Below are 27,702 nucleotides of genomic sequence, written 5' to 3'. Positions count from 1 at the left end.
AACTCTGCGGCTTGGGTATGCAAGGTTTCAAAGTTCACATCAGCAAAGTGTTGCTCATCCTCCAATGAGAGCATTCCGACCAATAAAAGCCAAATTGTTGCACCATACTCGTCTTTCTATTTTATGAGACTTTTTGTACTATGCATAGATAAAAGCATTCCAGTTGATCATCGATAATCAACTTGTTACAAACGACTGCGATTATTGAATCTCTCGAAGGTAGCCTATTTGGACAAGTGGTTAGCAGCAGCACCACTAAAGTTAACTAACGACATGAGCTTGTTTGACTGTGCCTAAAAGTAACTTTAACAGTTACATTTCCTTAACACTACATATTTCGGTATCTTTCTCCCTATACTCGAGATGAATTCCAACATTGGTCAACTGTGATCCCAGTTATTATTATCAGAGTTCATAAGCTGGGAATCGAGCATTACTGGGTTGAATCATGTCGAGAAAAAGATAAGCCATTCCCCCGACACCTTCGAAAAGTGAAAATGGAGCATCTCCTCCATGCATTTCACCACTCGACATAAGCATGTGAGCTCTATCAAGTAAAAAGCAGGCAAAAGCTTTGGCTCTATACAGATACTCGACAATGCCAGTCAGTCGATAAAGAGAGAGGAACACATACGCATTGCCACTAATGCCATGACAAATCCCAACTCGTTTAAGAAGGCCACGATTCCATACAACCTCTGCTGCATTCATGGCAGCTTCCAGAAATTCTTTATCTCCAAAAACCTAATCATTGAAATTTTGAGGAATTTGTTAGCAACACAATTAACTAATACATTACATGGAGAAAAAAGAAAAACAAATGCGCCGCCAAAATTCAGTTAAGTGAGATAATGAAACTACAAGATTTCAGCAGCGGAGCTTCACTGTTTTGTTGCATCACAATGCCAATGCAGAATGAACAATATTTACTAACATCAATGAACATTATGAACTCATAGATATTATGATTTTTGGTTCAATAAAGCTTTGCACCTTCCGAGGCACTTGGTTACAAGGAAAATATGATTCTGCAAAAATGTTACAAAGTTCAGTACGTGAAAAGTGAGAAATTAAGCTAATAATTTGGACAAGAATGAAAAAGTGACGTTTAGCCGCTCTTAACAAATTCTTGTTAATTGACATATCCAATACATTTAGAATCAACAAATCCATCAATGAAATTCATCCCTCTACCTCCATACTAAAAAGTTTATAATCAGAAGATACACAAAGCTGTTAAATGGAATAAAAGATCCATAGAAGCCCAAGAAAAAAATGCAAGTACATGACTAAAGACTACTACTTCATCAAAAAGTAGTGTCAGCCATGGTAGGGATGGCAATGGGCGGGGTGGCACTCCTCATCGCCCCCACCCCTTCAAGGATTTTTGGGAGGCCAGGGATAGTATTAAAATATCCCTATTTAATAATTTTTTTTACCTTTTAAATACTATTTGATTTAAAAACATGAAAATAAAATAAAAAATAAGATTTGGGGTGGGTTTGGGGGGAGGGACCAAGATCCTTGTTCCCTCTCGATTCCCATGCATGACAGGGCCGGGTAGTGAGGGGCGAGGTATTTTCCATACCTAAGCCACTGTCAAATTATATAGGCAACTAAATTTGCACTGAAGTGGTAGCATTACCTCAGCTGCTTTGACAAGAGTGAGGGCAATCCCAGGAGCTCCATGACACCAATGGACAAGAACGTCTCTCTTCCTATCTTCTTCACTAGCAGGGTAGTTCCCACCAGGAAATCGATTCTTGATCATGTATTTAAGAGTTCCCCTGACATCTTCACGTTCATCTGGTCTTAATTCAAAATCCATCAAAATATGCATGATTCCTGCCAATCCATGAGCCGCTCCCCAATACTTCTCACCATACCATTCAAACATCAATGGACATCCACCCTTTCCACCCAGTTTTCTTCCGCTATTCAGAATTTCCATCACAACAGAACCCTGATACACATTCAAGAATGATCTCATTCAGTCAAAAAGTTTCAGCATTTTACGTCACTAGAACAGTGACGATGATGATAATTTCTACAAAAATCTTACCATGGAGGAGGAAGGAACCGTCTCCCTGCCTAAATGCTTATTGAGAAATAAACAAGCCCATAAGTATCCAACTCGACCATATAATAACTCGTCAGGATGATCTTTTGACGGCTTTATCTGTTTCCACGATCAAATATTTTCTATTTAATTATATCAAAGAAAACCAAAAGTCCTATGAATCAACACAAGAATTCAGACTAACCTCTTTAAATTGAGTAATATAATATTGAAGAAGCTGATCATCATCCCTGTATTTTGCCACAACAGCACCCAGAGCACATACCCCAGCTCTCCCACAAATAAATGTCACATCCCTAGCAATATCACATCATCATAAGGAAATTCTAGAAAATGCATTGAGTCAAACAAAAATGTAAGATAAAGATACAATCTCTCTATCAAGTAGTCAAACGTGAGTGCCCTTTTCCCTTGTCCAATCATTTTGAACTCTTAAGAGAGGAACATGAACTCCCTATAAGTTGAATATAAATATATAAATAAAGCCACAAACATTCTGCATTTTATTATGATTTCCGTCCCTTGAATTCTGTCATCCTTTTAATTCTAAAAGAAACCTAAAATATAGGGATGGCAACAAGGCAAGGCTGAGGTGGCACGCCCCACCAGGGTTTTTACCAGCCCAATCACCGCTTAATGCAGGCAATACCCCACCCCCATTTACTGTCCTCTTCTTATTTTCTTAATCTTTAATTTTTCCCCATAAATTCTATGGTAATTTGGGACTTGGGCTAGTAGGTTAGGGTAATCGATTGTGTTTGGGTTTAAGTGATTTTAAACAAAATTTGAATTTTTTTTTAAACAAAAAAATAATAATAAAATTGGGGCAGGGTAGGTCTCTGGTTTGGAGGTTCAAACTACCATCATTACTAAACAACAATTTTCTTAAAAGAAACTGAAACAATAATTTGCAACATCTAAAGCATAATGTACAATCACTGCATCGTATTTGAGCTGCAAAACTGTACTTTGGTTTCCCATCTTTTCAAATTGAGAAAGTTAAGCTGGAGTTCCCAACCTTTCCAATTTGTAGTACTTGAGTACCAAGTGGATGTTTCCATCCAAATGGTACCCAGAGGTCAGAACAAGTACAAGGCACGGTTGCTGGCTGAGGGTTCCACTAGGTAGCTAGTTTTGACTTCAATGAAACGGTCAGTCCTATAGTTAAATCCAGCACCTCAGGGCAATACTAATTGTTTCTATAGCCAGATATAGGATTTGATGACGATTACAATAAACAAGAACTAAGAATGAAAAGAAAGGGGAGAGAGAAGCAAGAGGCAGATTGTAATTTTATTCAATATTCAAGTGTGCCTTATTACAAATCAAAAAGCCTCCTTATATATGTTCTAAATCGCAACTAATAATAAAAATAAAGATTTCCTTCTAAAACGGAGACAAAATCAATTGTTTTACCAAAATCAATAACACGAAATAATGGAAAATACTATTCTAATTGATTTGATTTGGTTTATGCCTAGAACATACTTTCCATTTAGCATCATTCCTCCCCGGTTGAAAAGAACTGACTCCAGCAAGGTATAATCCAATATCCATCCAAAAGCTTAACATCTAGTTGACGGAACTCTTAAGCAATCCAAGTAATATCACTAGGCAGACAACCCTTTCAATGAACCAGAAATCAAGGAAAACCATTATTATATGAAAAAAAAATCTGATCATTGAGCACCTTATCAATAATATTCGACAAACAAAATGTAGTAACAACTACCCGAGTGGATGGACGAGGAGACTATTGTGCAAAAATATCAGACAACAAAACTGGAGGCTCAAACGTACCTCAATAAGGATATAAATCTACTATATTGAAAACATGATTAATATTTAAATGAGTTTAACTCAAGTAGATAAACATCAGTTCCAAGTTGCTTAATAATAAGGAAAAGTCCGAGTGATCTAGCAAAAAGTTTCTTAGTCATGTTTAGAAAATTGTTCAGAAGCAAGTCGTACCATGACATAATTGCCAACGTTAAATTCATTACGGTGTGAATCAATCGCTAGTTTATAATGATATTACTTACAAAAAATTTATGTTAGATCGTATCATGCAAGTCATGAATCTGATCAATAAAAGCTTGAGCAATGGCAGCAGGACGAAAGTCAGTAGGCAAAGGAACAAGATCAAATGACAGATGTGGGGAAAAACCTTGAACGACCTCAAAAGGGCTATGACCAGTAGACCTATTAACAGAATTATTATACATGAACTTAGCAAAAGACAACACAAGATCCCAATTATTCGGTTTTACTCCAACTAAGCAACGAAGAAGATTTTCTAGACTACGATTCATAACTTCAGTTTGGCCATCAGTTTAAGGGTGAACGCAGATGAAAACTTAAGTATCATTCCAAACAATTTTCACATTGTCTTCCAAAAGTAACTAACAAACTAAACCCCGATCAGATGCAATAGTGACCGGGATTCCATGGAGGCGAATTCTTTAAAGAACAACTTAGCAATATGGGACACATCAGTAGATTTCGAACATGGAACGAAATGGGCCATCTTAGAAGATGGAATCATGACCTCTAATAGTTTTAGGTAACCTGAGGATGAAATTTGTGCTGGGCTAAGAAATAAGAATTCAGATACGTAATTCTAATACGAAACGATATGATAGGGTACATTGATACAACTTTCAAAACCATTAGGATACGCAAATACGTGCATATGCATAAATTTTGGTATAATTTCATTAATATAAAAAATATTAAAACAGAGGCATGATAATAAAAATAAAATAAAATCCTAAAGCATTTTATTTTAATTTTTAATTGTCACAACTTCATTTTCTTCAACATCCGCTTCTTCATTATCATTAAAAATAACTATTCAACCTTGACTCATTTAATATTACATTAACAACCTCAAGCAACCTAACATTTTCAAGAGTATTAACGAGTCTCCAATAGTGTCTTACATTTTGAATTCTCCTTTTAAATAGAGAGTTAATTTTTTCTTTATAAAAGACGCAAAATATTTTGAATGAAGACCAATTATTCTACTCATTATGAAGTTATTTTATTCATTCACACAGAGTGCACAAAAGAGTAGGTACTCCAACTTCTTTAAGTACAAAATGAAGAAAAAGATTGCAGAAGAAGTTTCAAAGCAATGCTAATAACCAACAAGTCTTTGAATCCATATTATACCGGTTAGTGATAGAATCAAACTTACCAAACTCCCCAACCTATCAATAAAACTAGCATATTCTGCAGCCAGTTTACTGTGTTCCTCCAAGTTTGGGAAATACTTTTTGAAGCATTTGTCCTTTCTTTGGAAACTTCAAAATCCTTATGAAGAGAAATTCATTTTAAAATAGCTTAATATCAATAATACCGTTCTTCACATGTACTAACATATTTGATACGCATTGAAACTAATAAAAATTAAAAATTAAAAATTAAAAATTTAAAAAATTTAAAAAATACATAACGAAAATATAAAAAATATAAAAATATAAAATGAGCAAAAAACACGTATTCGATACGTATCGAAGCACAGCAAAGTGTATCCATGCTTGGATACATATCGAATATGAATACATAATGAGTTTACAAGTATTCGTGCTTTTTAGACAGTAAGGTCACGCCAAGGAGTATGAGAAATAGGGAGAGGAGTTTGCATCCCAATTTTTTAACATTGTGCCTTGCCTAATTGACACGTGCGACAGAGAGACAATACTAGCGACGTTTTTCTTCGGAGAAGGCCAATAAAATCAATCCTCAACTAAAGCAATAGTTTTAACTCGATCAAAATGACTAGCTAGATCTCCTGCATGTAGTTCTTAGATGAGGAAGTCACGAACTAAGGTATGGGGAATACATAATTTTGTGCCCTTGAAAAGATAGTCATCTTTAAGTAAAGATGCAACATGCTCACGAGAGGGATTATCTAAAAGTTCTTGAACGACGGTTCCATAGTCGGGACAACTAGGATAATCGCCCTTCAAATGCTCAAATCCCACCACAGTAGTGCTCATACAATGAAGGATCATAGTGATACGACTAAAAGCATCAACAGCTTAGTTTTTTACTGACTCAATGGTAGAGAACAAAAGTGTACTCTTGAAGAAATTTGACCCACTTAACATGTCGCTCACTTAAATGATGCTGTGTATTAAGGTTCCAAAGAGAGTAATGATCAAATTAAGGCACAAACTCCTAAGGCAATGAGTAATATCTTCAATGACAAAGAGATGGACAATGGCATCAAACTTTTTGTCATAGGTAAAATACTTCTACCTATTAATATTTGCAGAAGTAAGCGACTGACCATCCTGACTTAATACACCACCTATACGAATACCAAACGCATTATAGGCAACCACTCAAAAAAATAGAAAGATAGGGTAATGTAAGACGGGGCGTTTCTATCAACTCATGATTAGCGACAAAGAAAGCTTTTTTAGGCAAGGGGGCCCGATGAAAATCCCATTTTTTTATACACTCCGTTATGGGTGCGGTGACTAAAACCTTGAATAAATCTCCAAGAGAATGAAGTTAAGTCTTGAAAGCTACGGACCTCAATCAACATTGTAGCTTCAAGCCAATCGCGAATAGCGAATAACAGATATTTTAACTAAATCAGCACAAATACTATAGGCAAAAATGTTGAACCCTAAGAAGAGAACTTGAGGATGGAAGAATGAACACATTAAAGGTTGGAATACAACTGAGCCGAACGAAGAGTAAGGAAGACCTGTCGAATGTGATCTAAGTGTGCTTCTTGTGATCAACTATAAATCAAAATGTCACAAGACATAGGTCATGCCTTGCATGAAAATACTAGGTGCATTAGGCATCCCAGAAGACATAACCAACCATTCTTCCAAACCATCCCAAGTTTTAAATGTCGTTTCCATTCATCCCCTGATCTAATCTTAATTTGTTAATAACCACTCTGTAGATCAATATTGGAGAACCACAAAGATCCTACTAGTTCATCTAACATATCCTTAAAGCGTGGAATGGAAAATCATATTTAACAATGAATTTGTTGATGGCGCGACTATCAACACACATGCACCAAGAGGTATCTTTCTTAGGGGTCAGTAAAACCAAAGTTACACAAGGGCTAAAGCTAGGACGAATAAAACATTTATCTAGCAAAGCTGTATGAGTCAGAAAAGGAATGCAAACAAGCTTTGCAACCAAAGTAAAAATGAGCCAACTGTCGTTACCCTCACATTCAAAGTCTTTAAGGGACAAAATCTGAATCCAAACGTCTACACACCATTAGGCATCGGATGGGAGCTGGTTTCATTTTGGGGTCAAAGGGTTTGGAAAATTATAACTAATAAGGAAAATTACGATTTCCTTTTTAAAAGGAGACAAACTCAATTTTCTTACCAATATCAATAAAACGCATTATGAAAAATGCTATTCTAATTGATTCGATTTTGTCTACGGATATAATATACTTTCCATTTTGCATCAGGATTATCTAACAATTGGACATAAACTGTGTTTTTCAATGAGAAATTAAGAGAGGAGGTATATATGGAGCAACTCCCTAGATTTTTGTTGATCCTAAACAACCTAGCCCAGCTTGCAAGTTACACAAGTCATCGTATGGACTGACCCCAAGGGAATGGTTTGGCAAATTGCATCTAGATCATTTAACTTCTGAGTTTTTCAGATCCAAAGCAAATCACTCCCTGTTTCTTAACATTACTACAATTAACACCTCAGTTGTATTATTATATGTGAAAGATATCTTGGTGAGGGCATTTCATAACAGAAGTGCAACACCTTCTTAACCATCCAAACAGCACATTTTCCCTCAAAAGTTGAAGCTATGTTGATTATCTGGGCATTGAAAATCACACAAATGATTTTCTTAACATTACTACAATTAACACCTCAGTTGTATTATTATATGTGAAAGATATCTTGGTGAGGGCATTTCATAACAGAAGTGCAACACCTTCTTAACCATCCAAACAGCACATTTTCCCTCAAAAGTTGAAGCTATGTTGATTATCTGGGCATTGAAAATCACACAAATGATTTTCTTAACATTACTACAATTAACACCTCAGTTGTATTATTATATGTGAAAGATATCTTGGTGAGGGCATTTCATAACAGAAGTGCAACACCTTCTTAACCATCCAAACAGCACATTTTCCCTCAAAAGTTGAAGCTATGTTGATTATCTGGGCATTGAAAATCACACAAATGAAGGCTAATATCTATTCCAATCAACATATTAAAGATCTCCTTTGCAAGGTCAACATGAAGCGTGCCAGCTTATGCATGACTACTCTACTCCCACTGGTAGGCAGCAAAGATGATACTCAGGTATTTGCAGGAACTCTAACTTTGCACTTCATCTCACACCATCAGTCACCTGAATCTCCTGGAACTTTGGGATGCTGAGTTCCAACAGCCAAGTGATCCTAGCAATCGAAGGTCCACTTCACGGTATTGTGTTTTCCTTACCTCTTATTTAGTTTTTTGGTACTCCGGAAAGCAGCCAACTATATCCAGATCTTATACGGGGGCTGAATATAGGAGTTTGGCTAATGTAGTAGAATTCAGCTAGTTATCATCCCAGAAATGAATCACAAAAGCCTGGATTCTACTGTCAAAGGATATTGTTTCAGTGGCCTATGTATGAACAGAAAAACCAGCACAAATTTCTCCCCTTGTTTTGAGCTATTGCTTTGATAGAAAGAAGGTATAGCGAAAAACACAGTTTTGAATCTACTTGTGCAAGGTCCCCTACTCTACTCCAGTTATTCCAGGCTGGCTTTCTTTTCAGTAAGTTAAGAATTCCAGTTTCCAAATTCCCTGCTATTTAGTGCAATAACATGTCAAATATTCAGCTTACAGGCAAATCAAATCATGCATCGCATGCCAGGACCAAGCATGTGGAATTAGATTTATATTTTGTGCAATAGAACCTATTAGAAGAGAAGACACAACTTCAGCAAATCCTCTCTATCTCCAGCTCAAAGTTCCCACTGTTACAATGCAAACTTAGCCTCCACTCATGTAAGCTTATTAGGAACTTTTTGGAGGGAATAGTATTGGGTCCCACGAAATGTGTGAATGATAAATGAGCAGGTACCTATAAATATGTTGCTAAAATTAAAGGTCGATGAAAAAGGGAACTTAAAAGTAACTTTTTAGCTTATCCGAACACAGGCTTAGAGTCTTGGATCTTACTACTCTTAAGTTTGAGGGGGCTCCTAATGACAGAGGTATTGTTGTGTAAATAATGTGAACTCCAATTCCTAGGCGTTAGTGGCTTAACAAGTAAACATAGCAAAATCTAGGCACAATGTATTTGTGCATAGATTTGTGATTTAGGGACTAGTTTCCCAATTGTAATCCGAATTGATAGCATGACTTCTTTCCAGAAAATCCTCTCTTTGTTTTCTTCTTCTCTAAATCCCTAATGGTAATCTACCTCAATTATGTGAAATATGCATGGGTGCAGCGTCCAGAGTGCTGTGATGTGAGTAGACAGTCATACCACTTGTAGCACCGAAGCTTTTCTCAACCCCCCCCCCCCCCACAACACACACTCCTTACCCCAAAATGAATATTCAGAAATTTCAATCCCTAATAATGAGTAATTAGTGCTACAACAAGACGAGAGAGAGAGAGAGAGAGAGACCTAGACTGGAAAGAAGCTTCGTTACATGCCTTGACAATCTCAGAACACAGGTTCAAATCAATCTTGTTATGGGTCACCTGAAAAGACTTGAAAAGCAAAAAGGCAGTCCCAAGAGAACCACAATACAGAGAAAAATCTTCCACACGTTGCCCACTGAGACCCCATGTCTCCACCACTATCTGGACACAAAAAGCACAAAACTTCATAAACTTTCCAGAGCAATTCTAAACCAGCTTGACAAAGTTTTCTTTCACAAACAGTAAATAGAAATAGATATAACTGTTTCTTTGAGGTCAAGAGCTGTGCGTTTGAGTTGCTCAGAGAGAATGGAATGAGGCAGCGAGAGGAGCTTTAATAGCGAATCTTGAGTGCCTTGAGAAATTATCTCTTGCTGTTTTTCTTCAATTATTTGTGAGTTTTCTGCGACAAAGTCTGGCATTACATTGAGGTAGTAACGATCGGCCATTTTATCTCCCGATCGATTTTCTGCAGTTGTTTCTGGGAGGTTTTACTCAAAAGGACCTTAGAGCAGAAAATGAAGACACGTATAGCTCTGAGATTTGGTACGTGCCCGTCAATGAGAGTGTCAACCAGGAGAAAATTTTATTACCGTATCCCCAACCTATATTCTCTTTCACCGTGTCGTCCCTGACTTTAATTTTATAACTTTTTGGATGTTGCTATTTGTATATAAAAAATTGTATCTAATGAATTATGTAATATGACGTGGATGGAAAAGAATGGATAAAAATTTGATTGTATTTTTAACTGATAAATAATAGAGTGTTATGTAATGTAATTCATAATGTAAATCGTTTGTATAGTGTCGCTAAACTTCCACTACATATTCCATCCACTCGACAACTAGGACAATGGTTATATTTTATCACAATTTTTTTCCCACTATTTTTATTTAAAAAATGTTAATTATACTAAATGTTTTCAATTTTGTTGCAATTTTGTTGCAATTTTGTTTCAATTTTACGGTCAATGTTTCATCAATTAGCACATTTGGTATCTAATGAGTTGACGATGAAGTTGAAGATGTGTGGCGTTTTTGTTTTGTTTTTTTCTTTTCTTGGTTTTAATTTTTTTTTCCTTTATAATTATTAGTAATTCTCTCTTTTTTTTTATTATATAAGTTTAAGCATAATTCTCACTTGAAAAGAAATTAATAGAGCATTTGTATATAAAACATCATTAAAGGGTAAATGTGTTGAGTTATAATAAGAATGCCACAAAAATATTGATGACATAAATGGATCAATAATTAAAGATTACAAATCTTTAGTACAAATGGTCCTTTTTCTAAAAATAGTAGAACAAAAGAAATTTGCAGTGATTATATAACCATCAACTAAAAGTTATTCCTTTTCTTTTCTTGTTAAAGATCCTTATATCTTTAGTTATTCCTTTTCTTTTCATATTAAAGATCCTTATATCTTTAGTTCTTTACTTTTAGTAAAAGTAAATGGATAAAGAAAAAGAAGAATGATGGGTATATTAACACCATAATTTTTATTTATTACATCACATTTTAATTATAATTAAGCTTCTTAATCTTTGCTCATTATAGTTGTTGACCTTGAATTTTGTAACACTAATGTGCCCAACAAATCTTAATGTCTTTCATGTTTATGCAAGCCTAGTTCCTACACATATGGACAAGCCGTTAGTCACGCGTAACTTCCTTCAATGGTGGTGGAATTGATTGCACGCACTTCAACGATCAAATCGATTGAAATAATAAATATATGAGTGTGAGAGGACTTTAGACGAGCTTCCAATATAAAAAGAGGGTCAATTTTGTGGAGTGATAGATAAAATAGTGATAGCACAAAGTTATAGTTTGAGAATCTAAAGTTGAATTACTTTTAGAATAGCACACTATGTGAGCTTTTATATTAGAATAGAATGAATATTAGCTGTAGGATGAAAGTATACGTGGGCTTATCTGTGTGGCTAAGGCTTCTTGTTGAATATGTTAATCAATCATGAACATTAAATGCTAATACCATTTTATTGTCCGTAATACCTAGATGGAGCTTGGACTTAAATTGATTGGCTTGCTAGAGCAACGATAGCAGTGAGTTGTCAAATCAACCACAACAAGAATTGGATGAAAGATCTTCTATCAAGTTTATTTTGTTGCCTCTCCATACGACAAGGATTTGACTATTTCAAATAGAGTCGACTCAATCAAATGGGTTTGGTATCCCACATTGGTTCGACCTCTTCACGGGGTTCAACCAAATGGCCTCTTGGCATTTTTCACATGAAGTGTGGGAGCCAGATTTGTTTGCCACGTAGGATCTCTAGAGTCTTATCATGCGAAGTGTAAAAATAACAATTATTTTCTTAATTTTTTTTGTCAAATTCTTATCTTCCTATTAATTAGTGCATCTCGTTCTGGATGATAATTTATATATATTTTGTTTACATGCTTTAAAATGAGTGAAAAATAATACGTTGTTGTACGTTATTTTAATAGACTTTTGGACATGAACTGTTATCAAATAAAAATGTGTTAACTCATGAAAAGTTTGATGATAAGAGTGTCATGAAAAAATTATTAGGGACATAAATACTATACTAAGTAAAGATTGAGAACCTTAATTGTAATTAAAATGTAGTGCATAAAATAAAAATTGTAGCGTAAATATAATTACCCCAAGAAAAAATACAAAATAATTAAAAAGACATTTTTAGCCTTTTCACTTGAATTATATAATTTTATCAACCTCTATTTTATTGGCATACAAAATTATCTTTAGTTGGAGAACAAATTACAAGATTGTTAGTAGGGTGATTATATTGTCATTACAATTTTTATTTGGTACACCATATTTTAATTACAATTAAACTTCTCAATATTTGCTTGTTTCCTTAACTTTTTTCATTGAATTCTTATTTTCAATCTTTCATTAATCAGTACATTTCATCCTTGATGATGATTTATATTAAATTATTTTATTTTCATACTATGAAATGAGGGAAAAATATTTTTCACACTTTTTATTTATTTCTTTTTTAAAATATGATAAAAAAATAAGTTATTTTACGTCATTTCAATAGACTTTTGGACATAAAATTATTGTCAAATACAAAATCTGTTAACCAATAGAGAGTTTAAGGACAAGAATGACAAGAAAAATCATTAGGGATATAAGTGCTATAATGAATAAAAATTAAGAACCGTAAATGTAATTAAAATGTGGTGCAAGAAGTAAAAATTATAGTGTGAATACAATTTTCATTGTTAATGATATAATTAGCGTCCAAATACCCGATTTACCCTTTTCTATATATTTTTTAAATTCGGTAGGTTTGGTTGGAGAGGTCATTTGAAGGATTCTTTTGACATAAGAGTTTGACAACCATTAAAAAAACATTTTTTTTCAATTCATTTTAATCACACATTTTCACAATAAAATAATTTACATGTAAATTTAAAAAATTTTAAATATTTTTTAACCATATATTCTCCCCAAAACCACTTATTATAATGGTTGTTGGCTAAAAATCTCTTGACTTTTTCTGCTCCATCGATTTTAAAGTTCGAATTCTAAAGAACTCCGCATAATGTTATTTATCAAAAATTGTGATAGTCATCGTGTTTAACTGTTAATTAGATTATTGGGCATCTTAAACGGGACATATATACTTACATTTAAGGTTCAATCGCTTAATGTTACTTGTGAATTATCTAATTTGTTCTCATGTATCTTTCCATTTTCCTTTAAAGGATTTAATTTTGAAGCTAAAGTCCTTTTATGGTAAATATTTTTCGTTTTATCTTTAATTCTCGATAAACTTAACACAAATAATAAAACTTGGTTCAATTTCCATAGCTAGGTTTTGATGGGAAAGTGTTCAATTTCATATGCGATCACCATTACCATAGCTAGGTTCAATCTCAGCGCGATCATTACCATAGTTCGATTGGATTCTTAAAAATTTAAAACCATATTATTTGGTGCTCTTTGAAGCACATTGATGAAAATAAGGTCACGTATCCATTTTCTCGAAACAAATCAAACTGAAACACAGCTGACAGCACCTATTATCCACCGCTTTCTTCTCCAAATTTGATCACCCCGATCTCATCAAATCAAACACACTTACATATAACACAGAGAAAGAATTGTCGAAAATGGATGCATTTGATGAGGGCTACGCAGGAAAAACCGATGGCGAGGAGATCCAACCAAATGCACATCCCTCCGACGACGATTCCTACATGGGTCATGATTTTGACGACGACATCCATGATGGAGCTCCACCACCTCCACCTCCAATGCAACCAGTCCCTATGGCTATGGATGACTTTTCCGGGGATCCCATGTTGAGCACTAACAATAACATGCAGTCTTCGGAGGGATATGGGTTCCGTGGTTCCACGAATCCCGAGTACTCTCCCTCGCCTTTCNTGAGCACTAACAATAACATGCAGTCTTCGGAGGGATATGGGTTCCGTGGTTCCACGAATCCCGAGTACTCTCCCTCGCCTTTCCATGAGAATGGCATTGGTGGTAATGCAAATGGGAACGAGAAGCCATATGAGACAGCAGCCGACAATGAAGGGCTTTTCACGGATACCTCCCCTGATGGGCCGTTGCTTCCTGATCCCAATGAGATGCGCGAGGAAGGAGCTGCATTTCGTGAATGGCGTCGGTAAGCATTTGGTGTTTGTTATGTGCAATCCAAAATGTGTATTTACTTTTATCTAGCGTGAACATGAATGGAAATTGATTTGCTTTGGATCACAAAATTGACCGATACTCACTAGATGGTGTTTTATCCATCTGGATTTGACGATGTTAGTTTTCTTTTATAGATATGCATGTCATGAGATCTAGCAATGAATCAACAAATGGAACGGACTGAACAGTATAACCAAATTTATTGAACTAGGCCTATATAAATGTGCTGCTTTATGTCTCTTGGCCCTTGTTTGAATCACATTATATTCCTAAGAATGTATTTTTGAATAGTGTGTTGATGGAAAATGTGGGGTTAAAAAATAAAGAAAAGTTTTGAATTTGCGTGTAAATTATCTTATTGAAAAATGTGTGATTGAAATGATATCAAATCACTGTTTAAGAATGTATTTTTTTGAAAAAAATGTGGCATAAACATAGCCTTAATTTATTCTTCTAACTCTCTTAAGTATGTTATTTGTCTTAATATTCATATTAAAATGTTACAGGTGGAGAATAGTATGAGATGCATATTTTCAGTGTACTGTGTACGTAAACTGAAAAATGATTAGTTTTTCAGGAAGTGTATAGGAAACCGGTGTTACTTATTAGTACGCACGTATGTTACATACTATAGTATTAGTCTTCATTAACATATATAGCTTCATTATTGGGTTTTTTGTATGACTGATTGCTTGCACATTAACCAATTTTCCTGAATAGTTTCCATAAAAATATGAATTGTTTCATGAAACACAATGTATATAAAAATATGATGATAATGGTTGATAGACATTGTGAATGTGCATAACTGTTGAAACTTGATATTTTTCTTGTCATAAATTTTTGACACGAGATATAAATTGTATATCATTTGTATCTTTTGACATAAACTGGTAGATTTTCTCAGCATCACACAATGGACGGTCAATGTACAGTCTTTCTTTGTGATGGAAAGCTAGTAGTATATATACTTTTGGTAGCCTGAATCCTAGTTCCAATGGGTCGCAGAACGATCGTTTGATCGAACATATTATTATAGTCAAATTTACAGGTTTTTATTTGGTGAAAATGGAACTAAATGTTGGGTTTAGTCTTACATTCAGAGAACAATTAGCTTTGTTCTCTTCACCTCATGTGATGCTAAACGGATTTTACGTAGAAAGTACTCAAACTAAATGTTCTTCTGTCCGTTATATTTTAGAAGGCATGTAGCGTGGATAGTGCGGTGGATTTAAAGTTTTTGATAGAAATGGTTAACCAAGCTCAATACCTGTATTGTTGACCCTGAAGGGTTTCTATTGCCGGCTATGGTTTATGCTGCATTCTGGAATTTCTATTGGCTTTTATGCTTTGTGTATCAATGTATGGATGCTTGTGCTGCTCCCAAAATATGAGAGCTTAGTTTCAAGTTTCTGAAACCTGTCATTTTTCTTGCTCTTACATTTTGCCTTTTCATCGGTTTTTATTTATGGATTCATTGCTTTTCTTAGAAACATTTATTCAGTGGTCAAATTAATTTTATGCTTTGTCATATTCAGAACAGTTTCATTATCAGAATAAAATAGCTGGAGATCTGTTTTTTCACCCAACTCGCTTTCAATCTGAACACATTAAGATTTGTAAACAGTCGTGCGGAATTGCAATATTTCTTTATCTACTTTTTGATTACGTGTTAGATCAACAGAGACTATTCTGCTGAACAAAGGGCTTTGAGAACATAGTTCTTCATCAGTAAACATATATAATTTTCTAAATTCGTATTTGGTCTAGTAACCACTCAATGTAGAATCTTACTAAACCATTGCATAAAAAGTTATGGATATTCTATTTATGATCTTAAGACTTCTTTTGTTTTTGTTGGCGTAGTCAAAATGCCATTTATCTTGAGGAGAAAGAGAAGAAGGAGAAAGAGATGAGGAATCAGATTATTGCTGAAGCTGAGGAGTACAAGCAACAGTTCCATGCAAAGCGGAAACAGAATTGTGAGACTAACAAGGCTCAGAATAGGGAAAGAGAGAAAGTAAGATCAAGCATCCAACTTCATGTCGTCTATTTAAAGTTTAAGCAAACTTTTATTAACGGCTGGATATTTGTTTTGTGCAGCTTTACCTTAAAAATCAAGAGAAGTTCCACAAGGAAGCTGACCAACAATATTGGAAAGCAATAGCGGAGATCATTCCTCGTGAAGTTCCCAATTTTGAGAAGAGAAGAGGGAAAAGGGAAGAGGAAAAGAAACCTTCTGTTTTGGTTATTCAAGGGCCAAAGCCTGGGAAACCCACTGATCTCACGAGAATGCGTCAAATGCTTCTGAAGTTGAAGCAGACACCTCCACCCCATATGTTACCACCCCCACCCAAACCTGAGATAGATGGCAAAGATGCTAAGGGAGGGAAGGATGCGAAGGACATGAAGGATCTGAAGGATGCCAAGAATGAGAAAGTTGGAACGCCAAACGAACTGAAGGATGTAACAGATGCTACTCCAGCAGCTTCTTTGGCTACCGCCTTAGACAAGCCCGGTTCACCTGCTAAAGATGCAACAAAAAGTAGTACTCCTAAAACACCCACGCCAGATGCATCTTCTGCTACCAATGATAATAAAGAAGCCGAGATGGAGGCTGCCTCTATCGCTTGATGGGTACCTGGTCTTCGTTTATTTATTCCTTTTATTTGTTTTCTTCATCCTTAATTTAGTTATCTTACCACTAGCAAAGGAATAAAAGAAGCTCTCTTTGATGCCTATTCTCTGCGGAAGAGAATGCACTGAGCTCTGTTCTAACTACTTTCTTTTTACATTACACTTATTGTGGTTCTTGTCAATTACATTTAATTGTTGGCTCATTCTATGGACACAATCATACAGCGCCAGAAATTTTGGTTTCTAATATGATGGATGCTCCAAATTCTTTAACTGCGGCTTTCACTTTTACATATTTATTCTGTATATTTTGTTGGAATTTGGTCAAGTTAATAAAAGTTGATTTTGTATCAACTTCGGCCAAATACTTGAATAGGTTCTGATAGTTAGATCACACGAGTTCACAGGCTAACTTGTTTTACTCGTCAAGTAGATAATCAAAAATCTTTGAAATTTCAAAATCAATTCTAGATAAATGAGAAACTATTGCCAAAGATAGGAGTAAAAAAATGGAAATTTGGCTATTTAAGATCATCCCTTTATGAAACATATTGAATTTTGGGGGCGTGTCTATCTGGGCATAATCTCTCAACCTTTATCAATTGGACACCCTTGGTGATCTTAAATTCCATATCATATTCATTGATTGCTTTGCATCAAAACACTCCATGAAAGTTGTTTTTCTTACATCAAAAACATCAAAATAGCATATTTTTATTTCGAGTTCGCCATTTTCTTGAAGTTTGAAGTGTTGGAATGCGGAAGCGGAATTAATCAAAAATTAAAATTTTCTTTAATTCAATAAGCAAGATCGTCTAGATATTTACGTGTATGTCATAACAAAATTAAAGGATTCGAATCTTTTACGTAAATTAAATGATCAACCTTGAATTAACTCTGATCCGCGAACTTCCGTCTTCTTTAATTGCAAGAATCTTGGTGCTTCAAACGTTCAAGCCTTCTATGGTATTTTTTAACGAAAAGACTACANAACTTCCGTCTTCTTTAATTGCAAGAATCTTGGTGCTTCAAACGTTCAAGCCTTCTATGGTATTTTTTAACGAAAAGACTACATCGCCGTGTAGGCACATTCTTTCAATTAATCTGGAAACTAATTCTTGAATCTTTGACAACAAGAAAATAATATATTTTCTCTCTCTTTTTCTCTCTACAAATTTGAATCTTATGGAATTATGAATGTTGTAGTATTTTTTTATTCATCTAGTCTCTATTTAAAGAGAAAAATATGATAGAATTCTAATACAATTATAATTTCACATTCAAACAAGAGTTCTAATTAAAACTCAAGTAGGAGTTCTAATTTAAGTTCAATTCTAATTAGTTTACATATAATTGCATGTGTAGTCCTTGAACTTCAATTACAATTACAATCAAATTTATAACTTTCATAGTAATTACAACCAAGTACAAAACTTTATTGTAATTACAATTAAGCCCAAAACTATTATAATTATCATAATTAAGTTCTAATACTTTATGGAGCTACCACAGGGACCTGATCGAATATATATTTTCCAAGTTCCAACAATTAGATCATGTATAGTCGACCCTAGACCACCCAATCTAATTATTAGTCCTTGCTTTTTTCACTAAAAGCAAAAGACTGAACCCTTGGAATATATAAGATCACAGAAGTCAATAAATCTGTAATACTTTCCTCTGACCTATTGTATATGTATTTTATCTTTGTCCGAGATCCGATAATTAGGTATGAGCATAAATGACTCTTTTGCCCCTCTAATTATTCTTACTAACTTAAGTTTCATTTTCTTCAACGGTCTTGTGAACAAATCACAGAAGTCGAAGTTTATTCATCGCTAAACACTGAGCTCAGATTTTAACCGTTCAACAGAAAATACTCAAGTAGTCACTCTATCCATTTTCAGGACGACGGTTCCTGATATGAATTCATGTTCTCTACTCCGTTCATTCTCAAGTTTCCAACTCATCGAGATATTTGACCAATCTAATTGATCTCACTCATTGATGAATCAAATAACAATTAAAATCGCAAAAATATATACATAATTCTGTCAAGGGATTCAGATGAAATACACAGCGGTTAAATGAAATTTAATTTTCAGCATGGTCATGCTATAGAATTAAATTCGACACGTGATCCGTTCTATACACTTCAAGTGTACTAGTATTACCTTTAACTATTTCTGTGATAAGGACAAATCACAAACCTGAATAATGAATCGATCAACACTATAACCTTCCAGTACAAGGTGCCAACCCTTATATATTGGTTGTGAACAAATTATTTATGATCAAAATACAAGTTGTGTCACATTGTACTTCTCAACGCAAGTACCCAACTCATATTATCACAAGTGATTATAGGCACTTTAATTTCGCATGCTCAATAATAAATAAATGCAATAAAGTAAACATAATTTTATAAAAAATATTGTTATTTTTATATCAGCAAAATTATACTATATGAGCGCACAACCCAACATAAAGTACTTCAACTACGATGAGAAACTATTGTATATTGGGAGACGATTGTCATGACTTTATAAGCACCATTGTGAGGCAAATTCGTCTTAAAGACAAAGCGTTGAACACTTGACTGCATTCTTCATTTTTGTTCTTCATTTTATGTAACTTTTGTTTTCATTCCAAGCAAATTTTAATTTGATTTATTTTATGCTTTTTTTTTTAATTTGATTTATTTTATGTTTTAGTTTCAATTGTAATTTGCAAACACACACACACACACACAATACCCTTACAAGTTTAAGACGAAATTTTTGTAGTTTTACTTGTTATATTTTGATTCTATTCATCCCTTCGAATAAACAAAATGTTGTTGCTTTCTTCTATTAATTGTGTTGAACTTCTGTTTTTCATAACAAAAATGGATACTGTGGGGCTAATTTTAGTCAAACAACAAATGCTACAACTAAGTGGTTCTGCCAATGGTTATATCTCTTCAAACTACTCCAACTCTACATGGAGAAAAATCTAAAAAAATTCAACGGAGTAGATTTTAAGAAATGGCAACAATAGATAGCCTATCTCACTATCTTTAATTCAGCATGGTTCTTTACCAAATTTTCACACATAAAAGAAGTAGAGAATAATCGCTAGTCAATTATAGCATTTGATGCATGGACGCACTAGAACTTTTATTGCAAAAATTATATCCTAAATGGATTGGATAACATGCTATCCTGAGTGTATAGTACTATGTAGTCTGTAAAGGAATTTTGGGAATCTTTAGAGAAAAAAAATACAAAACAGAAGATGCTAGCATGAAGAAATTCATTCTAAAAAAGTTCTTTGATTACAAGATATAGACTGCAAGACTGTCATCAGTCAAGTCCAAGAACTAGTGGTTCTTTTACATGTCATACATGTCGGGAATATAAATTGAGTTAATCATTCCGAGTTGTTACTATCATCGAGAAACTCCCTCCCTTATGGCGAGATTTCAAAAATTGTCTTAAGCACAAGTGTAAGGAGATGGATTTGGAAGAACTCATTGTTCAGCTAAAGATAGAAGAAGACTGAAAGAAAATCTAGTGTTCAAATTGAACAAGCAAAAGTCAATCTAATGGAATTCAATTCAAGGATCAACAATGAGATAAAGCTCTCGGGTGATGCACCAAATAGAGTTAGCAACAAGAGATAAATAATTCAAATGTAATTATTACAATTGTGGGGAAAGCGTGTTCACAAATTAGCCAAGTAAATCCAATAGTATTTCACTAAGACAGGTCCAAAGCCAGAAACTACCTCTCCTGATACGATGTCTTTCCACTTGTTTCTACTAGTCTACATTAGGATTTGCATATCTGGTAATTTTCATTCATGTAAAAGATTGTTGAAATTTGGTTAAGCAAAGTTAATAAAAGCTTATTTTGTATCAACTTTGGCCAAATATTCGGATAGGTTCTGATAATCAAATTACGTAAGTGAATAGACTAACTCGTTCTATTTGTCGAGTAGATAATCATCATAAATTAGGAATCTCAAAACTAACTCCAGATGAGTGGGAAATTATTGTTCAAAAATAGGAGGAAGGAAAGGAAAATTTGGCTATATAAGATCATCGTTCGAGTGGCCGCGTAGTTGCTATTGAATGTTCGAGGCCCAATCGGGCAGCTGAGGACTGCGTTCCTTAATGAAACATGTTGAGTTTTGCAACGCATCTCTTCGGCCACTATCCATAAACCTCTATAAATTGGATATCCTTGGTGGTCTAAAATTTCATATCATATTCATTGATTACTTTGCATCTAAATGCTCATCAAAGTTTTTTTCTTGCATCAAAAACATCAAAATAGTAGAGAGAAAATTCTATTTTGAGTTTGCCATTTCTTAGAAGTCTGAAGTGCTTCTATTGTAAGGAGGAACTTGGGAGATGATTTTCAAGACTTCATAAGCATCGTTACGAAACAAATTCGTCTTAAAGACAAAGTTCTGAACACTTGCCTCAATTTTACATTCTTCATTTTGTTCTTCATTTTCTGTAACTTTTGTTTTCATTTCAAGTAAGTTTTACATTGATTTATTGTTTGCTTTAGTTGCAATTATAATTTGCAATCTCACACACAATACCCCAACATATTTTGAGGGTGAAAATGACTTTTTAATGTTTAGTACTAGAAGACTGTACGGTAATATGATTTAAACATATCTTTGACGATTGAACCATATGTATGTTAAGAAATTACACCGAAGAAAGTTATAGTTGCATGTCCTAGAGAAGCAATGCTTTCAGTACAAGAATTGATTTAAAAGATTATCATTGAGCTCCACTTTTATTAATGATTAAGATAGAGAAATTGAATATGGCTGCATAAATTATAAGTGGGTATGTTTTAAAAATTAAAATTTCTTACATTTTTTATACTTGTAGTTAAGAAATTAAATTGCAAATTGATATGAATGTAGAATTGTAAATACAAATGCACTAATGATTTTAAATACAGTATTAAAATAATAAAAACAACATAAATGATCTCTCGAAGGATTTCATATCCTTATCTTTCCCATGTGTATTAAACTCGAATACTTTCTCTAAAATGGAGAGCCCCAGCAACAAATGGCATGATAGACGAGTACACTGGAGGGCTTGAATCCTCCAAATTTGGGAGGATTTTGGACAAGGACCATGTGAGGGAAGAATTGGACAACAGCTTTCACATGGAAGAATCAAAATATCCAAGATATTGTGGGTCAGTTTCCACATGTGGTCTTCATCAGTATTTTCTTCTTAATTACAAAATTCTGAACGTTGCTCCGTTTTCAAACCACTTGTTCTTTCCCATGTGAGCCATCAACTGAACTGCAGTTTGTGCATTCATATCTTGTGTCAGACTTTGCCCATATAATATCCCCACAAAGTTATAATGTATGTAAGAAAAAGAACATATAATCTTGTTGTCCTATTATGAGTCGAGATCTACTATCTTCACTTAACTGATCTCCTAGTAAATTTCTTACTTGTCGATCCATAAACCTTGTTAGCAAATGAGAAGAGGCTAACATAAGTATGCTACAAGATGAGATCTTATGTCCCCACTTGTTACACAAATCCTTATTAGCAAGTGAGAAGATGGTAAGAGAGTGTTCTTTCCCATGTGAGGCATCAAGTTAACTGCAGTTTGTTCATTTTTATCTTCAGTCAGATTTGGCCCATAGAACATCCCCTCAATATTATAATGCAAGAAAAAGAACGTATAATTGTTTGTGCCTAATTTTATGAGTATAGATATATCGTCTTCACTTGATTGTCCCTGATAATCTTTTACACCTTGGTACGTAAGCCTGGTGAGAAGATGTTTACACATTATACTAAAAGTTATATTATCTACAAAGACTCTGTATACTAAGGTATAAAAAATTTGTGGATGAACAATTAAACAAGGACAACGTATATCAATTAGGAGTATGAATGTGTGTAAATGCTACTTTAGTAACTTTTTCCTTTTAAGTTTTCTTACTTTTGTTGAAGTCAACAAATGCTGCTTAATTTTGGGAAGAGGAAAATAGCCATAAGGAGCGGTAGGGTTCATTCAAATGCTGCAAGACAACTATGATCAAGAATCTGTAATTAATATAAAAAGAAATCATTTCAACGTGTTTGTATGTTGGAGTAAACTAAACCTAAAATTATTAAAGAAACAAGATATTTGAGATATTTCTCAAGTGTTATTCCATGTCTAATATTTTTTAAATACTTTATATGAAAAAGAACATGATGAAAAAACCGCAACATAGTTGTAAAAACCTGTTTCTCAAATTAGTTAACACTTTCATTAAGGGCAAAAGGGTCTTTTGGATGTGGATGACCCAAGTGGCAACCCCCAATTGGCCCATGGAGCTTCACTCGAGTTGTGCTTCTTTAGCCTTCATCCTGACCGTCCATTACAGATCAATGGTTGATATGAAATCTGATTTTTTGGAGGCGGTTTATGAGGGATCAGTTTATTGGAGCACACAGTTTTGGGAGACTTTCTGCCTTCTTGAGTTTTACTCTCTCTGTTCTCTTCGAGAGAATACTTCGTCTTCTTCTTTTTGGTTTTGATCTTTGTGTTTTTTCATGAGATCATTGTAATTAGAAGGATCCTGTGAAACTCTTTACGCTACAGTAACTTTGGCCGGTTGTTTTGGCCTTGGTTCGGCAGTTTAGTCCCTTTTTTCTTTTGGTGATTAAGAGTTGATTTTGTGAGATCTTTGGATCGATGAACAAAACTAGTGTCTGAGTGTGGTTCCAAACTTGTTACAGTCTCTTGGAGGGTTACTTTGCACATAGTGAACGGGCTTGCCTTCGGTAAGATTGGGCACGACAAGTTAAAAAATTGGCCGAGCAAGCCTACAAGGCTCATCCAATAGGAAAGATGGTCGAGCTCGTCGAGCCTTTCAACCAATATGAAATGTGATCAAGGTTGAGCCTAGAAGGCGAGAATGACTCCCTCTTGAGTGGATGACGTTCAATCACCTTGGTTGGACGACACATAAGTAAGATAGCACTTACAACATGAAGGATCAATTTGGTTTTGTGAATGGCATACCCACCAAATTTGGGAGATGATAGACACATTTCGATCTCGATGAGCGATTGTGTACCACTTAAATACCCGAGTTTGTTTGTGATGAAAATGATGTAATTTGACCCTGCAATCCACATATTCTCTCCGCATACAAAATCTACATACAAACAGTAGGCCTGCATTCTTAATTTGTTACTTCGACAAATTGTCCATCTAACTGATTTCTTGATTAGTATTAGTGTGTAAAATATTTTAAAAGTCGCATTTTTGTATCCGACACGTTTGTGAAAACACAAATCCCTTGAAAACTCTTGGGCAAACTTTGAAGTTTGAATTACTCCTTTTGAAGGGAACCTTTGAAAGAAGTTAGATGGACTACCTACTCTGTCAAGAGTCTTGATTTGCTGTTGTACTTGATGGAATCATCTCTTTATGATCTTCTGATTTCTCTCTTTATATTATTGCTTTATTCTCTTTCCAATGGAATCCAAAATGGAATTTTGCCTAAATTAATAAAGCACACACATGAAATAAATAAAGTTGCAGTCACATGTAAAACTGGCAAGATTAGACTAGTTTGAGAGATAATTTATTGTAATGACACGACCAAACTCTTACAAGAAAAATAATTCAAAATTGAGCAAAAATATCGGGAATAATACGAAAATCTTATTATAAAACAAGGCCCCACATCAGCAAACAACATTACAACCATATCTATTTGGTCCAATCAAAGGGCTAACTACCCAACAATGTAAATAAATTACACACCACACTTAAAATCGCACTCTCACCCTTTGGGGAGGGCGACATAACATAGCATAACACAACACAATGACTTTACATTTAAATCGATAATTAACTCTCACATCCACTTACTGACTCACACACTACAGAAAGCAGGAAAAAAAGGGATCCCAACATAACAAAAAGAAACACCATTCGATGCCTCTTTTGCGTCGTTTCTTTAGTAGAAGTTGAGGCGGGATGTGTAAGTAGCTTTCGGAGACCAATTTCCTGGAATAATATCCCGTGCAGATAGACTTCTTCCTGTTGATAGTGTTGTTAACTTTACAGAAAATGGTCCTCTTAAGGGTCCCCCAATAATGCACCAATTTGCACCCCATAAATGTGTCATCTCAAGCCATTCATTCGAATTTGCCTGCATTATTCGAGGCAGACAAAAGGTTAACCGTTAACGGGGGAAATGGTACTTCATAGTAGAAATGAGAAATCCCATTTCAAAAGTAGAAGGTGTGTTGGAACACATTGTCCACTAGAGAAAGTAAAATGCATGGGCACGAATTAACAAAAGGTTTTCCAATTGGGATCTGTATTAAAGCAAGCAATTGAGTTTCTTTTGACAAAGTTTCGTGTCTGTCGGGCATGTGAATTTAAAGTCATAAACTTTAGTTTATCTTCCTAAACATCTGAAATTGTGTATGTATATTCCATGACTTTAAGAGCTTCCCTTTAGATAATTGTAAAAGTGAAGCTTCTTTGACTATAAATCACATCGAATGAAATATCTTTTGTTTAAGTCCTGTAGTGAATTTTTTAGGAAAAATCTATTTGTACATAATTTTTGTAAATAAGGGTGTCCACATATGTATTTTTTGTACATAGGGGTGTTTAGACCCTCACATGGGACGGGCGGGTTTTGTTAGAAGTACGAAATTTTTGTATACAGGGGTGTTCACACCCTCACATGAGGTGGGGCCGCCCAATTTTTTACATCACATTCCTCTAATTATGGATCGGAATAGATATGTTAAGCGCGTCGAATTATGAGAAGATGTGTTTACCTGTCTTATATGCATCGATCCAACGTCACCATCTCCATCTTCGAATTCTACTAAAAGTGAGAGCCAATAATCAGTTGAACCTTCATTGACGTGAAAGGCAATGTTTTTCCCAGGATACTTGCATGTTGTCCTGCAAATTTACAACAAAATTACTAAAATTTGTACCCAAATTAATTTTTTCTTTCTTTATAATTATTAAAAAAAAAATCATTTTATATCTAACGTTTGTCTCCTAATACGTGGCCACAGAATATAGTTTGTTTATAATATCTGAGCTCAATTGTCTGTTGAGATGTCATTAGATTTTGACCACATTAAAATGACAAAACAGAACATGACCGTTATAAGTCACTGTACTCTAGTCTAGTACAACTTACCGCCGGTAGATTACGGAAATTTCGCCACGGTTGCGCAACCCGCCACCAGCACCGGCGATGGCCATTCGGCCGAAGGCGGCACCGCTAAGATCGAAGTGGGTGCGGCCGTTGGAGCAGTAACCACCGGGGCACTCGTCCGTTATAATGACTGTCACGGCCCTTCGAGAGCATATTGACTTGTCCAAGCACCTCACTTTATAGCACGCCCCGCACCCTTCCCCGTTTTTAAATAATACCGGGCTCACTGCCCCAACTCGAGCCCTGAATGGCTTCACGTCCACCAGTGACCCGTAACCACACGCCCCACCTTCACCAGAACAGAAAATTAGTAAAAATGTTAGAAACAAAATTATGAACGGAGCATGGTGTGGGAGCATGTTATACCGTCACTGCCGTCGCCTTCCGGGCTTCCGTACCAAGTGGCCGTGGCGGGATACCAATGTAGGTCAGCAACTTCCCGGAGAGGCCCACCGTTGGCCACCAAGCTACGAAACAACACTAGCATGACAGGCACCAAGAAATGGGCTAAATGGCGGCGACCCTCCATAATGTAAGTGGAATGTAGATCGGCGCTACCACTCCACCACAGTTTCAAGGAGGCGAAGGAACCGAGGTCGAGAAGTATAACTGGAGGTCTGCCGACAGTTTAATTAGGTCTTGATGTACTGAAACTCTGCAGTTGATTTTGTAGTGTTGTGTGGAAATATAAGGTTGCACAAAGTTGGCATGTGCAATAGGGACCGATTTGTCATTGTATAAAATATTCAACTTTATATGCCCACTGTGATTAAATTAATCACGATAGTGCCACCACTTTTTGAATGGGCCCACCGACAGTTAAGGCGTTAAATCCGCATGACGGTATCCACGTGTTTGATTATAGTCAAAGCACAAGGGTAGTTTAGTCATTACAAGGAATTAGATCATTCTACCGTTAATTATTTTTGTTTTATTGGATTTGGAGACGAAAGGACAACAGTTTCTTGTTTTTCAATTCGTTTATAAGATTTATTGTGTATGAATATTTTAAAAACTAAGCACTTTGGGGAGAGATAACAACGCTTTGAGCGACTCGGTTCTCAAAAGGAGAGTCCGGCTCAACCTATGATCGCATGTCATACTAGGCTAAGGCAAGCCACTCGTGAGCCATTTTTGTTTAATTTGAGATTTTGATTTTTTATTTTCTTGCTTTTCAATGATATAAAGAAGTAGCCAGCTTGCAAGCCAGACCCAATGAACTAACTTGATCGAGCTTGAGCAATCTCAAGCTCGACTTGGGCATGGTCATGCAAGCTTGCGAGCCCATGGCAAGCTAATCTATTTTTCACGTATTCGTTATGCAGTATTCTAAAGGTGAAAAATAATTAAACTAGAATTTATGACAATGCCTTTGAATAAATTGACGTGTCACGCCAATT

The 27,702-nt window shown here is 35.1% G+C and overlaps 3 protein-coding genes across 3 annotated transcripts; 1 reads left to right on the top strand and 2 right to left on the bottom strand.

Moving 5' to 3' along the window:
- Nucleotides 1-100: 100 nt before the first annotated feature.
- Nucleotides 101-10,300, bottom strand: LOC111388619 (lanC-like protein GCL2). The gene is made up of 6 exons (XM_023013374.1): nt 10,012-10,300; nt 9,732-9,910; nt 2,265-2,376; nt 2,063-2,179; nt 1,646-1,963; nt 101-744 (listed from the first exon to the last, which is right to left on the bottom strand). The coding sequence occupies exons 1-6, from the start codon at nt 10,195-10,197 to the stop codon at nt 406-408; spliced, it is 1,251 nt and encodes a 416-aa protein (XP_022869142.1). The 5' UTR covers nt 10,198-10,300; the 3' UTR covers nt 101-405.
- A 3,869-nt stretch (nt 10,301-14,169) lies between these two features.
- LOC111388611 (clathrin light chain 1) lies at nt 14,170-17,228 on the top strand. The gene is made up of 3 exons (XM_023013367.1): nt 14,170-14,405; nt 16,301-16,454; nt 16,538-17,228. Exons 1-3 carry the CDS (start codon nt 14,179-14,181, stop codon nt 17,066-17,068), a joined length of 912 nt encoding a protein of 303 aa, XP_022869135.1. The 5' UTR covers nt 14,170-14,178; the 3' UTR covers nt 17,069-17,228.
- Nucleotides 17,229-24,749: 7,521 nt separating this feature from the next.
- LOC111388612 (expansin-B3-like) lies at nt 24,750-26,985 on the bottom strand. The gene is made up of 4 exons (XM_023013368.1): nt 26,669-26,985; nt 26,285-26,591; nt 25,908-26,037; nt 24,750-25,264 (listed from the first exon to the last, which is right to left on the bottom strand). Exons 1-4 carry the CDS (start codon nt 26,829-26,831, stop codon nt 25,070-25,072), a joined length of 795 nt encoding a protein of 264 aa, XP_022869136.1. The 5' UTR covers nt 26,832-26,985; the 3' UTR covers nt 24,750-25,069.
- Between the last annotated feature and the right edge of the window lie 717 nt (nt 26,986-27,702).

Source organism: Olea europaea, unplaced genomic scaffold, assembly GCF_002742605.1.
Source record: "Olea europaea var. sylvestris unplaced genomic scaffold, O_europaea_v1 scaffold510, whole genome shotgun sequence".
NCBI classification, from domain to species: domain Eukaryota; kingdom Viridiplantae; phylum Streptophyta; class Magnoliopsida; order Lamiales; family Oleaceae; genus Olea; species Olea europaea.
The sequence above is the reverse complement of the archived record's forward strand: the minus strand, read 5'-3'. Positions and strand labels throughout refer to the sequence as shown.

Excerpts from the sequence above, each read along its gene's own strand:
- LOC111388619 (XM_023013374.1), bottom strand. The coding sequence starts at position 10,197 with ATGGCCGATCGTTACTACCTCAATGTAATGCCAGACTTTGTCGCAGAA. Across the intron at positions 1,964-2,062 it reads CGGTTCCTTCCTCCTCCATG|GGTTCTGTTGTGATGGAAAT; the intron begins GTAAGATTTTTG and ends AATGTGTATCAG. Across the intron at positions 745-1,645 it reads CTCTTGTCAAAGCAGCTGAG|GTTTTTGGAGATAAAGAATT; the intron begins GTAATGCTACCA and ends TTCAATGATTAG.
- LOC111388611 (XM_023013367.1), top strand. The coding sequence starts at position 14,179 with ATGCAGTCTTCGGAGGGATATGGGTTCCGTGGTTCCACGAATCCCGAG. Across the intron at positions 14,406-16,300 it reads GCATTTCGTGAATGGCGTCG|TCAAAATGCCATTTATCTTG; the intron begins GTAAGCATTTGG and ends TTGTTGGCGTAG. Across the intron at positions 16,455-16,537 it reads AGAATAGGGAAAGAGAGAAA|CTTTACCTTAAAAATCAAGA; the intron begins GTAAGATCAAGC and ends TGTTTTGTGCAG.
- LOC111388612 (XM_023013368.1), bottom strand. The coding sequence starts at position 26,831 with ATGGAGGGTCGCCGCCATTTAGCCCATTTCTTGGTGCCTGTCATGCTA. Across the intron at positions 26,592-26,668 it reads GGAAGGCGACGGCAGTGACG|GTGGGGCGTGTGGTTACGGG; the intron begins GTATAACATGCT and ends GTTCTGGTGAAG. Across the intron at positions 26,038-26,284 it reads ATTTCCGTAATCTACCGGCG|GACAACATGCAAGTATCCTG; the intron begins GTAAGTTGTACT and ends GTAAATTTGCAG.